This window comes from Trichoplusia ni, chromosome 12 (assembly GCF_003590095.1).
Source record: "Trichoplusia ni isolate ovarian cell line Hi5 chromosome 12, tn1, whole genome shotgun sequence".
In the NCBI taxonomy this organism is placed as follows: Eukaryota; Metazoa; Arthropoda; class Insecta; order Lepidoptera; family Noctuidae; genus Trichoplusia; species Trichoplusia ni.
This window is the reverse complement of record NC_039489.1, coordinates 8661963-8678892: the sequence shown is the minus strand read 5'-3', so window position 1 is coordinate 8678892 and position 16930 is coordinate 8661963. Positions and strand designations below refer to the sequence as shown.

The following is a 16930-nucleotide window of genomic DNA, read 5'->3' as shown; positions in this document are numbered from 1 at the left end:
TATTCTTTGACACTTAAGGTTTGATACTGGCCGTTTTGTTTGGTTTTTCATCAAACAAATGAATACCGTTAATATCTGGTTTGTCCCATTGTTTTTGGTTTAGTGAACTCGGTCCAGACATCGCTTTTTTGTTTTAAAGTTCCGACGTGTAACGCGGTAACTCTACACGGCGCGGCCCGTGCCGGCTAGCGGCGGGTGGACTTAACAATCGTCGTGACAACAAAAACACAACTTATTGTAGGAACCCTCTTTGTCAATGTTTTCATGGTCTGCTGATCCCTACACTGTTTAACTACTCTGAAACAATGTTTCGTTTGCGAATTTTGGATTCATCAATAGGCACCGCAAAGCAACGCGTAGCCCAATGAAACTTGAGTGACGTTCACAGACGACAAATGTCACGCCAACTCGACATGTAGCAGGGCGGGCGAGCACCGACTTTCCTTAAATAGTTAGAACATAAGCTGAAATAGCTGTTTATATTTTTAGTATTTTAAAGTCGCTCGAATTTTTATGATCATTAAGTTTCCAGTTTATGGAAAAGAATTTGCAAAATGCGACCATTTGCTCAAATTTTGCGAATAGCACAGGATTCGCGATGAGTCTTAAGTTGATAATATTCAAAGAATGACAATCTGTATCCGAGGCGTCTAGATTTTAGTAGAAAGTTGTCAGTGTGCCGTGACTATTAGCATAAAATTAAAATTGTTGTAAATCCGTCAAATTGCTCGTTTCAATAGTTATAATAGTTTTGGGGTAAGGTATTTTGATAATTTAATAGTCTAGTTCCATTATAAAGACCACGAATACAACTTTAACCGATATGCAAAATACAGTCACATGTAGTATTTGAGCATGAATGGTGAGGTGATAATTTTCCGCTTATGAGACGTTCATTCGATATTGTTTCGAGCTGTGAGAATCTCTCGCGTGCGGTCGTAGTACACGCAAGTACTCGTCCATAGTCACGGTACTCAGGTTACAGTTTACCACCGACATGTGAATTATCTAACCACTTTGGGTCCAGCGGCTGCGCAGGGCTGTCAAGTTGAAACGAAGACAGCTTTCTTTGCCTGATAAGGAAATGAAATTTTTTTTCATTAGTCTTTGATAGTTCTGTAAAGATTGCAGAAAGTAGAAACTGATTCTAAACTATATTTAAATTCCGTTACTGCCAAGATTACAAATGTAATTTCCATCGCTGATATTTGGATCACCTTAGCTAATTGGAAGTTACTTTAACCGGCCAGTGCACAGCATCTAGCATCCAGTTTTAACGGAAATGTGGCAACCCTCAGTACGGGTTGATGGAGGCTGTGTAGAAAGGAGCACGCGGCTCCAAGGACGACGACGTGCACGCCGGTTGTTCACCTCGGCGGCAAGAATGCGCGGGAACGCCGCGGGTCCCGAGAGCTTGCGGTGCGGGACCGGCCCGACACTGTCTTAACATTCCACCGCGGTGAATCGTACCTCAATCCATACTAATAAACGCAAAACTTATTTTATGTGTCACATGGCCAAAACCTGATTCGAGACAAGCGGTAGGAGAAGCATAATCTAGAATAACTCGAAAAGAGGTTGACTATGTTTTACGTTACGACGACAGTTCTTGCCCGCGAATGAATGTTACTAGACTACTACTTCTGAATGTCAATAGAATTTTGCTGATACATCCCAGGCGCTCATCATTCGTCAATTGGTAACGGATGCGCAGGCGCTTTGTGACAGCTTTGATCTTCCCCTTACTATTCTTATCTTGTTAATCTTTTTATGCTGATGTTATGTTAGTTTTAAACAGTCTATTCATGGAATCGAGTCATTCATAGACTTTCATTAGGTTACTGACAAGACTGAATGGCACCTCTGAAACATTGCCATTTATGAATGAATCACAAGGAGCTAGGTTATTCACAAATACGCATTGTCTTAAATTTAATAATATTCGAAACGAAAACTAACAATACCATCATGCTTTTTTCAATTCTTGAATGTTTTGTCAATGAATTGAATCAATTGAATGTTTCAATGCTCTTTTTAGTGAATACTGTGAATTGTAATAGATCGGCTATGTAGAAGTTTTTAAAAACAGTCTATGCTTACAAATGTGACTAATCCAGTTACATAATCCAAATTCACGCTTATCGAGCATACTATCTATTTCTATGTATAAGACATATCGAGTCTCGCTCAATATCAGTTACAATCGGATGCTCTGATATTGATTTCATGCTGTTTATATTTTATGACCTGGCCACTAAGGTAATTGTTTCCCTTTCCTGATATTATGAATAAAATAAAACGATTTTATTCGGAGCGTGGTAGTATTTTATTTCAAGTTTAACTTTTACAAAGACGATACATGATTTGGTTCACTAACATGGTGACTGTATTTTTCAATGACATTAGGTCAGCACCCTTCTGAAAACGCAAAACAAAACTCAGGGAACTAAAGTTTTATTGTTATGTTTATATTCACTATGTTGCGAAAAATGAATAACTTGGAGACCTTACTTCGTTTTATTAAGGTCCAGTGATGACTAATCAATGAATCAAAGATAATTTTTATATGAAATGCTGGCTATCACGATGTATTTCATGATTAAAGTATATTTATAAAACCCCATACGGCTTCAACGGCTTGTACTACATATTTAAGCCTCAAACTATTTAGGAACGAGAAATATTTAACAAACAGTTCTACTTCACATCCGATATCCGGTCCATTTATGAATAAACTACTTAGAACCAACATAATATATTAAATACAAAACAAACACAATTAATGCGTATTACAGAAACCAGCAGATGTAATTGCATATCGACTGCGCATAATTTGCAAGTCTCCAGGATGCGGTTAATTTTACCCCGAGTTCTAGTTTCCAACTAGTTGGAACGTTGGGCATACCATACAATTTGCTTTAAGCGCCTAAGCTGATGATTGACTTGTTAATTATTTCCTTTCAGTAACGACTGCATATGGCGTTTCATTTGTAAGAGCTTACGTGGCGGCTGCTTTATAAATATGGCTTCACCTATGATGTCATTCGATACTCTTTTAGATACGGAATGAATTTGATTTGTTAGCATTTAGCAATAAAGTAGGTCGTTACAGGTTTTATATTACTGTTCTGTTTTCTTTATTGCATGGCTCCATAAACGTTTAAATTGTGAAATATAGTTCAATTTAGAGAAATCCGGCTCTAAAAGACAAAAGTTGGAAAAACAGTGAGTCAGAAGATTTCTAAACTTTCAATTTGTTGTGAATGGAAATGGCAATAGACGGTTAAAGAAATAAACAAATGAGTATGTTGAGTATTTGAAAATCGTGTTTAGAATATTTAATTCGTCTTGCGGCACTGTGTGTGGGCAACAAGATACTTTCGTTGAAAGTTTTGTTTGTGAAAGATCCGGGACTGTTACTGTTTTATTGATGGGAATTAAGTTAGAAATAGCTTCATGATTTTTTCGTTAGTAAAACGGCGCTTGTGTATCTGGTCGTATTTTCGCCCTACAAAATACAATAGGAAAAATGGTGCTATTAGTTGACATATTCATGATACCCTCGTTGAAATATGATGATATACATATATTAATATCATAACTCAGTCTATCAATAAAACATGTTTGCTTTCGCATAGGATAGGTTAATTCAGGTTTATGTGAATAAGGCACGCGGCAAACTATCATACAAAGTAAATAGCACGTCGCTGCTAAATATCCAATCAACAGCTACGTGAGAACTGCTATAGGTCGTCTAATAAACTAGAGGTGTAACGAGTGGTTTCCATGTAAATCCGTCGCCGAGTCTGTGCTAACATTGTAGCTATCTTTAGTTTATTTTCAACCGACTTCAAAAAGGTGGAGGTTCTCAATTCGTCACCTCATAAATTCGGACTAGATTAATCGAATTTGCTACATTTTGTCAGTAGTTATATTTGAAGTCGATTGTATGTTTGTGTTGTTAAATTAAAAAAATATTACCTTAAAACATACTACGTTACTTAAATCTCCTCTCTCAGACTTTTAATCGTATTGCAATTAAATAAAAATATTTTTAATTGCAATACAATTGAAGACGTGTACACGAGAAAGCTAAATTAACTAATTACTATGTACACTGTAATTACTCGCGAATTTTCGCTCCCGCCGTATGATCTTTTGTAGGTAGGTTAGGTAATTAAGGTATTAAGTATTACATTACATTATTGTATAACAATGTATTGTAAACAGAGAGCGCTATTATTCAGTATTTTGTAATGACTGTCAATCTGAAGTGTCAGCTGTCTGTCTATTCTGAGGAAGTGATGAGGCTTGACGCTGTAAAAGTGATGGCAGGTGAAATAAGTACTCCGGTTTGAGTTTGAAAGACAGGCTTGTTCAAAAAATTTATAAAGAATTTGCAGAAAAAAAATGTTGTGGACGTATATCTACGTATTCTGCTATAATTTTATTTTAGGTACATCACTTTCGGTCTTGTCACCTCCTTCGCATATGGTTGATTGTTATTTATTAAGTTAGTACTGTTAGTAGGTACTTTATTGGATTAATAAAGGTCTAAAACTGGATGACAACAACGTACCTATTTGGTACATACTTATTTTTAATTCCCTTTGTCCCGATTTGTGCAATCACAAATAAAAATAGCGTCTTTGTTCTATCTTTGAACCGAGTATCGTAATCGTCAAAGTAGGCCAGTCTAAGGTAGGTCTGACATTGAACGATGAATTAATCGCGCGTCGTCTTGAGGTGTAAACGGGGCCCGCGGCATTTTTGGCTTGCTGCCAACTGGACCAACTCTCGCACTCCACCACAACGCAAACAATATTAGGCATTGCACTATTTATGACCGTACAGTTAACACAAAAGCTCACTTACTACTTTTTGGTTATAAACACCTACAAAACGACAAATATTCAAGCAGACGTGTTAGTTAATATTCAGATTTAAACCGTCTGAACTATTTTAAGTATCGGTTCTGAAAATTTGCCAACATTTTAATGTTTGTCTCGGCTAGACTTGGTATTTAGTTCATGTGAAATTACGTCTGTCCTGAATTTTCTCCAATGTCGTGGGTGCGGTATTAGTCATTAATCATAATCATAATGCACGCAAAGTAAAACTTTATAAACTTATATAAGCAGGCGCTCATGTGCATTCTGCATAGGCTCACTGATAAAAACCTAAACTTTTTATGTCTTTTTATATCATGCTTTTAAAAAATCTGCCAATAGCTCGGTTTCGTGCCATTGAGAGTTCCGTTTAAAAAGGCAAAATAAAAACAAATTGTCCCGGTGACGATTTTCTTTGTTAACCTTTATTTTTAATAGTGCCAGCAGAAATTCGTCGTTGTCGTTCATGAGATAGAGTCTAGTGACATAAAGGACGGATAGGCAGCGGGGCCAACAGTCCATACAATATCCTGGTTCATAACTAACACGATACGTATGATCGGTAAATCCGTGCCGGTAGTAACTTGGTTTACTCATGCCACTTCTGAGTCACCAATTAGCAAGTACTCCAAAGAGCTTTCAACACTACTCCAGAATATAAAGGACTATTAGTAAGTTCTAATATATAATAGATAATGTTGCCGTCTTTGTTCTGCTTAGTTTTGTTTGATTTCCTAGATTAGTAAATAAATGGAACAGTTATTTGTAAGAGTATGAAAATCGTAGAAACACGAAAGAGAGATGTTAATTAAGTGTTTAAATCCATTCGTTGTGAAAGTGCGTATTATCACTCCATTAACTTAATATTCTGTTGATGAGACCAACGATTGACGTGACTCATTATCGCCGTGCGGAGGAAGTGGTCGCAGAGACGTAGACATGCAGATGAATAATACGCCAACGACTTATGTTTGTGAACCTTCCGGTCATTAGACAACACTACTGGCTATTCTTACCGACGGAAGTCTTGAATGAGATGAATGATGGATCTACTCATTATTGACTTTCGTTTAGATGAGGACATTAAGGTGAATATCTGAAGCAAAAAGACTTACTGGCCTAGATTGTCTACATGAGGCCGCACGAAAGTTGTTTATTGTGATCTTCTCATCAAGCAAGATTATACCTCCACGACATACGGATGAAATCGCAATGTTTTCTGAAAATATTATATTTTTGGAATAACATTGAATTTTGTATTGACTATGCAAATAATATACCTATGCTTTCACAGCTATTCTAATATCTATTTGCACACCTAAATCAAATCTGAAATCTCTGATAAGCTTAATTTATGTAACATAGCCAATGGTATGATAGCCGATAACGGCGATAACATATTGGTTTCCTAATATGTAGAACAGGTACCTTCTCAAGACATCAAGTTACAGTAACTAATGAGAACCAGTCTACCTTACTAGTATACTGGAACTCTATGTAAAAAGCTGTTTATTAGCTGTCATAAGAAAATAGAACATTAATAAATTCACATAGACGAGTTTTTCAGCGACTCTTAACATTTGCGTGGGAAGTGACGATAAAATACATCGCATTATTTTCGAGCTAACACTCCCATGAAAAAAGGTTTTTACTCGTATACCAATAATTGCGTTATAACACCGTATCACGCATCGGAAATATATTTCGCAATACTTGTTCAATCACGTAATATTCTTCTATAACTAATATTATATTTATACATGTAGCTAAACATGTAACTTTACTTTCGGAATTGCATATTTTTGTACTTATTTCTGATTGTATAATTTCACAATTTGAAGTGTGACATACTTTGTGATTACAAAATATTTTCACGTACCAAACTATTAAAATTCCTATGTATAAACTATAAAGAAATACACCAAGAAGGTATTGCTGCCTGAATACTTGGCAGTTATTGTGTCGGCTCCCGACACAGGCGGCGCGGCGCCTACAAAGCGTTACGTGATTGTACGCAATGTCGTTCTTTTTACATATACAATACTTCTTCAATCGCACGTTATCAAACTTACTATGATAACGTTTCGATTAAGCGATTCAAATTGAATCGTTTCGGTTAAAGTGCTATCGAGCACGCGAGCTCATTGTATACGTATAATTTTTTATTATGCCATACGTGTCAACGGTGAATAACCCTTTTACTATATAGAAATGACTTCATTTATATTGTTTTTGTTTCAGGCTTGATCCACCTGCAGCCCAAAACCAGCAGTACCAAATGGAGAATAAAAAAGCTTTGCCGGCAACACAACAACCCCTCACCCAGCAACATCTCATGGCACATCATGTACACCCCGAACAAATATACACACAACAGCATCCACAACTATCCCACCTTAGTTCTTCACAAACTGGCCAAATTCAACCAAATGGCGTCATGCACCAATTACTACAAAGCCAGTATCATTCGAACATGAATGCACGGTCTCCGCTCCTAGAAAACCGTCACGATTTATATGGCACTGGACAAAATCTTGATTATAATATCAGGCATTATGGAGCAAATGACAATTATAATTACCCACAGTCGCCTCCGAGACACGAAAAGCCCGAAGTACACACAGACCTTAATGTTAATCACGAACTACTTCATAGTATGCCTAAGGGATACAACGCGGAAGTGTATCAAGATTATATGAAACGCAACCCACCGAAAGATACCAACCAAATATACCAAAATCATCAACCTATGTATAGGCCTAATGTTAATCCGAATCAGTATGGATCAAAGCCATATCTTCCTTATTCAAATAGGATAGGACCACAGAGTAATACGGAATTGTTACGAAGACAGTACAGTGAACTTCAGCAAAGAAAACTTCAACAGCAACTACATTACCAAAATCAGGCACAAATGCATCAGCAGCAGAAGTTTGCGGAAAGGCAATTGTTGCTTCAACAGATCCATGGAGTTCAACCACCACCTAATTTGCAAAATAGTTTATACTCTGATGGTTCATATAGAGATTTAGATCGTTACAGCAGTAAGAACGATTTTAAAGAGTATAGCAGTCCCGATATACAGAAAGATATCGATACTTATGCTAAAAATAACGAGTATAAAGAATACGAAAAACAGAATAGGCAGTATCAGGAAGCTCAATGGCAAAATCAACAAGCGAAATACAGAGAACAGGACCAATATAGGGAACATGAACAGTACAGAACGCAACAGGAACCTGACAAAGGGAACATGCAGTCACCCTCTTCCGATTACAACAACCAAAGTCAAAAGAATATCAGTGTTGTATCACCGATGAAGTCAAGTGAATCTAGTTCTCCGAGTGTGAAATCACCGTCTTCCGAAAGTAGGAGAAGTAGTGGAGGCAATCAAGCACTACGATCACCAATAGCGCAACGGATGCCTTCAGCACCAGTCACTATGGCCGGTATTCTGTACAAACAGGGTTCTGATGGATTAAAAGTATGGCGAAAACGATGGTTCGTCCTGTCGGAGTACTGCTTATTCTACTACAAGAGTACGTGTTTTTTTATAAGTTTAATATAATATGTATAAAAAAAAACTCTTTTTAATTGAACGTATGCTCTGTTTCAGGTCAAGATGAGGAGAAACTGCTTGGATCAGTACTTCTACCGTCTTACAAAGTGTCTAGTTGCACTTCTGAAGACAAGGTTCTTCGCAAATTTGCTTTTAAACTTGAGCACGCAAACATGAGGACCTACATCCTTGCAGCGCCCGACCAAGATGCTATGATGAAATGGGTTAAGGCGTTAACTATGGCTGCACTTATGCAAAACTTTAAGTAAGAATATTTTTATAGCCGTTTAATAAGCTAAGTTTGCTGGTACATTCCAATTTAGAAAACCAATAAATCTAACTAAATTTAATTCTATTTACAGTGAACAACCACAAAAACAAAGCGAGCGGACAGCTGCGAAAACAGAGGTGGGTATTATTGTGAGCACGTATAATTTACCGGTGCAGGTGATCGGCAATTAGTTTGCTAGAGCGGAACCAAGGACAGCCATTACATCGTCGTTATAACTGCAGATAATAGTGTGGATGTCGCTACGAATTGATAGTAACATCAACAACCTGCTCTCATTGCATTCAATGAATATGCACTATAATCGTCGGTTTAGTTTCAATAAACACTACATAAATATTCATTAAAATAAATACTTGATTTTCTGCAGGATGCCGATGAAATACCAACTTACGCTAACGCTCCACCAAAACCACGACGTTCTAACGAAGGATACAACTCACCTAGTCCTGATATGTAAGTATGATTTAATAAATACATAAACAATATGCTTTTAAGGGTATGAAATATGAGCACTCATAAAAATAAATCAATCGTGTACTATCCAGTTTTCATGCATTACAGGTACGATCCAAACTATGACTTACTCAAAAAGCCAGCATCACACTACAGTCAAGGCACTAGTCACGCACGGTATCAGGACCACGCAAACTATCCGGCCAGTCCGACTCAAGAGCCCACATACACTCGCAGTCCGCAATCACCGCCAGTACAACAACAGCAAACACAGTATCAAACAAAACGACCAACTTACGATACGCAACATCTATCTCTGCCATTAACAAACACTGTTACCGACAGACTTGAAAACAATCAACCCAGTACATCAAACATGTACAAATCTAATGCTCAGTCACCTTATCTTGATAGGAGCCGAAGTCAACAAGTGGCCCAAGAAAATAAGCAAGAGCAAATATATGAGAGGCAACCTCAACGTAATCCATTCTTGCAAGATATATCTCCACCGACTGAAGTTCCATATAAGGAAAATGAAAGCCAAGCCAAGAATATTCGGTCTACAAAAGAAGAAAGAGCTCAATCCGTTCATAACGAAACCGTTGGCGAAAGCCGAAATCATTCAAAATCGAATCTCGATATGAACATTTATAACCGAGATGTTTATGGGGAACTGAGTTCAAGGCCTGGTAGAGCAAACAGTGCTCTTAATGAACGGTTACTAGCAGAAAGACGAACACCTGATGCCTACGGTAGATCCCAAACTATGGCTGCTTATAACAAAGGAAAAATTGGAGACTATGAGGATGTGTACGCACAATATGCAGACGAAAATGAATATGGCAAAACATATGCAAAGTCGCCGAACACGTCGCAAGAACGTGATGCTGTTAGCGTTTCTAGTCATCAGCAACAACAACAGCAACAGCAGAAGTACACAGGAAGTTATGTAAGTTATATCATGATGGTCTTTATTCAGAAAAAGATAATTATGTAATTATTAATTTTATTATTTTAAACAATTTCAGCCTCAAGAGAAAACGTTTACTGGACCTTCTGTGCTACGAAGGAAGAAGATGCAATCGAGTGGAATTCAACCTCCAATGCCAAGACCTCATAGTGCCGATTTCCTAGAATATGAATCGAAGTCAGAAATGTTAAACAAAACAGTCCCAACCCGGTCTGCTTATGATACTTACAAGGAACCACAACGACCTAAATCTAGTCTGGACATCAATTCTTACTACGATCCTAGTTCTGATAGATATTATTCTGAGGAAAGTTATGCAGAGAAAATGCGTCAATCTGCTCAATATTTGCAACAAGTGGCAGGCCCAATTGTAGCTCCTAAGAATATGGAGATTCCATTAGCCAAATATGCCAGTGGTTTAGCTAAGAAACAGCTGAGTACTGCGTATTCACAGATGACTAATAATAATTACGATGCAGAATTTAGCTCAAACCGGGACAACGTTAGTTATAGTTCGAAATATGGAGATCTGGAGGCATTGAATTCTAACTGGACGTTGAAGGAGAAAGAGAACCACAAAGATTACTTGAATAGAAGTGGTAGCGTGATGAGTGATGGCTCCAATGTGAGTGGGTATGTTAAGGACGCATCGAGGTATGACGCCAATCCCGATGGTTTTATGAGATCAGCAAGCGCTAGATTACCATCTACAGGGACAGAGAAGGAGGGTGAAAAGAAAGTGCAACAGGTAAATGTTTTGAAATTCCTTTTTATAAAATCTTTTCGTGTCAGTTATATTATTTGGGTCTATTAGTCATTTCTAGATCTTTATAAGCCAAGATCTTCTGTTCATGATCAGTTTTGTAATCAATGCGACATAAGCTATTTATATAACAAAATGCTCATTGTAAATGTTTTCAGCGTGAAGAATCCATGAAGCGTTTGTTAGAATGGAAGCAAAGGATGCTGCAGTCGCCTTTAACAAGGAAAAGTACTCCTGCAACTATATCCCTAGCAAGGTCCTTAAACCATAGTCGTCAGTCTTTAAGATCAGACCAGTACAATAAGCCCAAGACGTACACCAATGCGTCATACAATAGCTACTCTTCTGACGATGAAGGTATGTGGTTGACAATAAGATTCACTTTATTTGATGTGTTTGTAGGTAGCTATTATGTCATAGCATGGTTTACAAATTGTTAAAAATAGAATTTGTTTTTTTTTTCAGTTAGTTTCAAATAAGCATGAATATTTTGTTTTTATTTTTGTTTTGCATGAACTGAGTTGTCATCGTTATACATATAAGTGTCGATTTTAAATATACGGATTGGAATTTGATATTATTCGACAGACGAGTACATTTTGCATTAACATTCTAATCAAACATATTTTGCGCAATAATATTGTATCAAGTCAAAAGATTTTATTTTATGTTTATAATCCTAAATTCATACATTTGAAATCATCTCTACATAAATTTAATTTATACTACCGTGTTAGAAACTATTTCACCCCTACATCCTACTATTATAAAAATAATGAAAATGCCATTAATCTGAAGGAAATTTATTTTATGTGTATTTTTATATCATATACATTGACACCTGCAGTAGCAATATGATGACTTCGCTTTGCGGAGAGGTACCTTCCTGCCTGCGGGGATATTGTGCCACTAACATCATTTTACTGGTCTATTATTTGGTGGTGGGTTACAAATATTAGTTCTTGATGGTTTTATTTGAGTAGTTTGCATCACTCTAACAAACCGAAGCCAAATATACTAACACTGTGGTGACCATAACTATGAATCATTATTATGTATAAATAATTACTATTGATATAGTAATTATCGGTTTCACTTTTGCACCTCAGAGGAAACATCGGGCACTGATCTGCAAAAACCCAGAGATATGCAGGCAGGAAGGTCTCATACAGTGAACCTAACAAGTCCTATCATTATGCGACCTATAACCCCGCACGCGCCCTCTATTGCTCAAATTGATCAGGAAGAAAGTTTTAGTAACGAAGACAATAAACATACCGACAATGTTGAAAACGCTTATCAAAATATTCTCTGCACAATATCTATTCCTAAGGTCAACATAGAAGAATGTATTAATGAGCTCGGTGACACCGCTTTTGAATCAAAACAAGAAGAACCCATGCCTTCGCATGTATCCGAAGATGGTTATGAAACACAAGACAGTGAAGCGGACTCAGAAGCACAAATCGAATATACAGATAATGATTTAGATGAAGTATTGCTCGAGTCAGAAGACGAAAACTCAAGCAATTGCCAAAATTGTGAAGTTAGCGAAGTAAATAATGAGCAAGATACTGCCAACGAGCAAATAGAAGAGAATAAAAATCCACCGGAAACACCACCAGTCAATTCTACCGGAGAAAATCATTACTTACCAATGAGCCCTCGAAAAATATCCACGGTTGAACCACCTCACAAGGCAATATTTGAAAGCTTTAGTGTTTTTGACCAGTCGATGCCACAAGGTTATGAAGATAATCCATATGTAGAAATGAATATAGGGAACGAAGAGGAGGATACACAAACATATGAAGTTGTTTGCGTTAACAATGGGAAAGTGGAGCCTGTTTACATGGAGCTAAGTAATGTGTCGTCGAGTGAATCTAAATTGCAAGATGGAAACGCTAATACCAAGTTATTGGACACTGCATCCAATTTTGCAGATTCAAAGAACCAAACATTGAAGAGGGCGTCTAAAAATGATAAGAGCACCAAAGACAAATCTGAAAGCTCTGATCTTGACGACGAAGCAAACATTTCTCTAGCAGGGCCATTTAGCAGATTTAGTATATCTGACACGTTCAGACCGGCTTCGTATTACCTAAGTAGCAGCAAAAGTACTTTGGATATGCAGGATAGTTCAGATAGCGAATCAGCTGTCCCTCCACCTGTGCCAAGTTCATCGCCTCCATGTGAGGAATTAACAGATGAAGCCCTTTCTAAGTATATTCTAGAAAAACTGGACAAGTCTAATATGTCATATGATAATTCCATATTAAAAATGTTAACATGCGAAAATCAGAAGATGAATACCGTTAAAAGAAAAACAACGTCGTTAATGATCTATGGTAGTCGTACTTCTATTCATGACACTCTTTCGAGAGGAGAGAAAATTCGAAATAGTAGAGCTAGTCTTAATATGGATAGAAATAAAATGAGCGAAAGTTCCTCTAACTTACTAAGCAGTAGTTTACTTGATCATTATAATCTTTCTAGCAGTATTGAAACGGATTCTTTGAGAAGTTACAGTGCTGAACGAGGTTCTTCTCGATTATCATTAGAGTCTGACGTTAGTAGTAAGTTCGATATTGCACCGTCAAATATATCATCTGAAGTCACTAGCTTAAATGAAAGTGAATTAGCTGTTGATTTCAGACATCCGATTGCATATCGCGACCTAGAATCTATGATAAAAAGAAGGCCACTGTCAGACGATTCGCTTTTTGAATTAGTTAAAGCCGAATTGCCATCACAAAACGATGTTCCCACTTTTATAGATTTAGATAGATATTTAGACAATTTACAACCTAGTACTAGCGAAGCACATGCCATTAGTAGTCTAGGTAATTGTCCATTAAATACTTCTGCGCCAGATACATCCAGCTATAAAGACAATGTCATTCAAGCTTCTCTCCAAACTACAACACATACCCGATGCTCGAGCACTCCTGTCAATCACAACAGTAGACTAAATAGTTTCGGCAGCAGAAATTCAGTTGGACCTCAATTTCGTCACATCAGTGAGCAAACGTCAAGTTACACTGGTTCGCAGAGTTCTTGTAGTTCATCTGGAATACCTAAATCTCCGATGTCGTATTACTGTAAGAATTATGACGAAGAAAAACTTTTAAGTAAGAATTTGAATAATGATGCTTTCTCAGACAAAGTTAAAGAATTTGAAAACGAAAAGATACCGCTTCGAACAGGGAACGAAAACAATGCATCTTCGACGTCTACTGGTTTTCACAGCAGGGAAAGCTCTACAGAACACAGTGCTCCTTACTATTACTCAGATCTATCGTCACAAGAACATATTAATGTACTGCCAACTTCTCATTATTTAAAAAATACTAACCTTCATCGCAAGCTAAATAACCAGAGACGCAGAGGTCCATTACACAAGAAAAATGATATCTCACACATTCATAATCCTATTCGAAATAATCAACTTATAAATTCGGAACCGTCTTTTGATTTGGCAGCCTCAGCTAGAAGCGTTTCTGTCGAATTTTTAAGCGCGGCTGATAAAGATCCGGAGATTGATATGAAAAATATATATGAATCAACAGGTGGCAGAAATTCCAAAATTCCAGAATCAATGAATTTGTCAGGTCTTGGATGCAAGAGAAACTCTAATAACAGCAGTTCTCAAGAACGATCACCGGATTCCAACAATATTAATGCAAGTTCGTTAATTAAACTTTCGAGTACCAGTATGTCATCACACTGCAGTGGAAACTCATCAAATACTGTTTATTATGACGCCGAAGCAGATGCAGGTGCATACGAAAACGTTATTTGCCAAGGAGATAGACATTGGGACGAGGATTCGCTATGGAGGGACAACTTAAGACGTGTTTCTCACAGGCACGCTCGGTCTATGGATGATTTAGATTCAATGCCGGCTGGAACATCGTTATCTACCAAAATAAATGAAGTTTGCGGTATGAACAGTATCAAACGAATAAAGAAAGATGGACTTCATAAAATAAGTAGAAATGTTACGTATGTCAACTGTGATATACAAAACAGAGTTTTAAGAAACAGGGAAAGTAAATCTGCTTTCCTTTACAACTGTTTAGAAGAAGAACAGAAATTAGATGAGAATGATGTTTATGTAAGCCTAGCTGAAAATGCGGAAATGGAACAATCGGATGAAGGTGTTTATGAACAGCTGGCGGTCGATACAAATAACTCAATGATTTCTACAAATACCATTTCTCCTGCTGAAGAAAGAAATAAGAGAAAATTTGAAATTGATAGAGAAAAGTTGAGACAGTGGGACTTAATGTCAAGTGGTCTAATGAAAGGCAGAGCAGGACACGTGCGGGGTGCAGGTGCTAATGTGGGCGGAAGGGACGCTGCATGTAGTACGGACACTGGAACTGACAGTGCAAGCAATGAAGGTATCCTCTAACATTCTATGGTCCTGTAAGGTACACTATGTAAGTTATATTTCTGTTACAATATTAAAGCAAAGCAAAGTCATTGTTTAAATAACTGTCTTAGGAACTTTGAATAATAATTGTAAATAATTTGGCATTTTTATGATTTGAATATCATCTTAATGAAAATCTGTTTTGGCTTATTGGTAGGGCTTAAACACGATAAGGTGTAAAGAAAAACAAAGCATGCGACTTTAACATGGATTGTATTTTACTTTGTAAATAGATATCAACGTTTTACTAATATGAATAGCATATACACACTTTATCATGTTTATTTTAATTTCATTTAATAAATAAACGCTGTTATTAGTTGATATTATCCACATGTTGGGTAAGGCGCATCAAAATAATATTAATATGTTCAAATTTTCCATTGATTCTTACATTAATCTTGCTTCCAGCTTCTATTTCAATGTCAGGCGCGCATACGGAATCTGGTACAAATAATAACTCAGCAAATCAACAAGCATTGTCAAAGAAAGCTTTCCTTGGAAGCAATACATCAATTGGTAGAAACAGTCGAGATGCCAATATACCGGTACGAGCTGTAAGCCCGAGGGTAAGATGGGTGGAAGATAAACAGATGTCGACATCTCAGCAAAATGTAAGTATATCGAAAATATTATTGCTAGTTAAAAAGTAGATGCGTGTGTCTAATGTGCCTCACTGTATTCCGTAGTTGCATGCTATGGCCTCAACGGAGGACTCTTGGGCTTCAGCTAGATCACCATCTAGAGCTTCCCAGCAACCAATTAGTGCAGTCAGCCCAAGAGTACGAAGGAACACTGAGTCCGATGATATGGTAAACTATTTTGTCGACATATCTATTTAGTATATTAGAATTCATTTATTTAGCTAGCCTTTTTTTGTTTTTTGTGTGTTCAGCTTTATCATTTGTGATGCGTTTTGTTGCCATATTAGCAAAGAGGGGTGCAACGTCAGAATCAAAATGAGCAGTTAGGTGAGATTCCTACTGCTGGAGAGCTACTGGGTCGAACTCACGAGGAACTGGTGTTGCTCTTGATACAATTACGGAGACGTCACGCGGCAACACACCGCGCCATCGAGCAGTGCTGCGCTCAAATCAGTAGTATTGAGGTGTTTGTTTATGCTTTTATTTTTAGTTTTCGTAGACGCATTATTTTTTTGGTTTCATCTTTGTTTATCACACCTTGTGTAGTAAAGTTGTCTGTCTATGTATACATACAGTTATTTGAAAATATATTTTTGAGGGAGTTCTTTGTTACGAATGTTTTATTATTGGTTTTCAGGACTGCCTCAGTTCTCTAAAGGCAATGGAGCGTGAAGAGAGTCTTCAACGACTAGAATTCCTAAAGAACCAGTTGATGGAATTAGAACATCAATACGAAAAAAGTAAACCTCTTGTTCAGTTAGTAGATAACATGGTCAAGCTGGGTTCTTTGTACAATAGGCCTGGATCTACTATCGAACGGCTGGAGAGAAATCAGAGGTTACGACAGAAGGTTCTGGCTGAACATGCACTGGAACAGCAAAGGTAAACGCAAATTTATTTGATTTGCCAGGAATTCCATAAC

General features: G+C 37.2%; 1 protein-coding gene across 8 annotated transcripts in view; it reads left to right on the top strand.

The window, feature by feature from the left end:
- Nucleotides 1-16930, top strand: part of LOC113499176 — a 52262-nt gene that overhangs the window by 25037 nt on the left and 10295 nt on the right. For 4 of the 8 annotated variants that reach the window (XR_003401085.1, XM_026879543.1, XM_026879542.1 and 1 more), the window contains exons 3-13: nucleotides 7131-8428; nucleotides 8506-8713; nucleotides 8811-8856; nucleotides 9108-9193; nucleotides 9302-10142; nucleotides 10222-10911; nucleotides 11085-11283; nucleotides 15776-15978; nucleotides 16054-16176; nucleotides 16296-16472; nucleotides 16646-16890. Coding sequence is in view for 7 of the 8 variants with exons in the window: in XM_026879543.1 (XP_026735344.1) it covers nucleotides 7131-8428; nucleotides 8506-8713; nucleotides 8811-8856; nucleotides 9108-9193; nucleotides 9302-10142; nucleotides 10222-10911; nucleotides 11085-11283; nucleotides 15776-15978; nucleotides 16054-16176; nucleotides 16296-16472; nucleotides 16646-16890 (4116 nt within the window). In the remaining variant the exon portion in view is untranslated. Of the gene's footprint in view, nucleotides 1-7130; nucleotides 8429-8505; nucleotides 8714-8810; nucleotides 8857-9107; nucleotides 9194-9301; nucleotides 10143-10221; nucleotides 10912-11084; nucleotides 11284-12035; nucleotides 15372-15775; nucleotides 15979-16053; nucleotides 16177-16295; nucleotides 16473-16645; nucleotides 16891-16930 lie in introns of those variants that run through there. The other 4 variants (XM_026879538.1, XM_026879539.1, XM_026879544.1 and 1 more) reach the window with 3 other exon arrangements.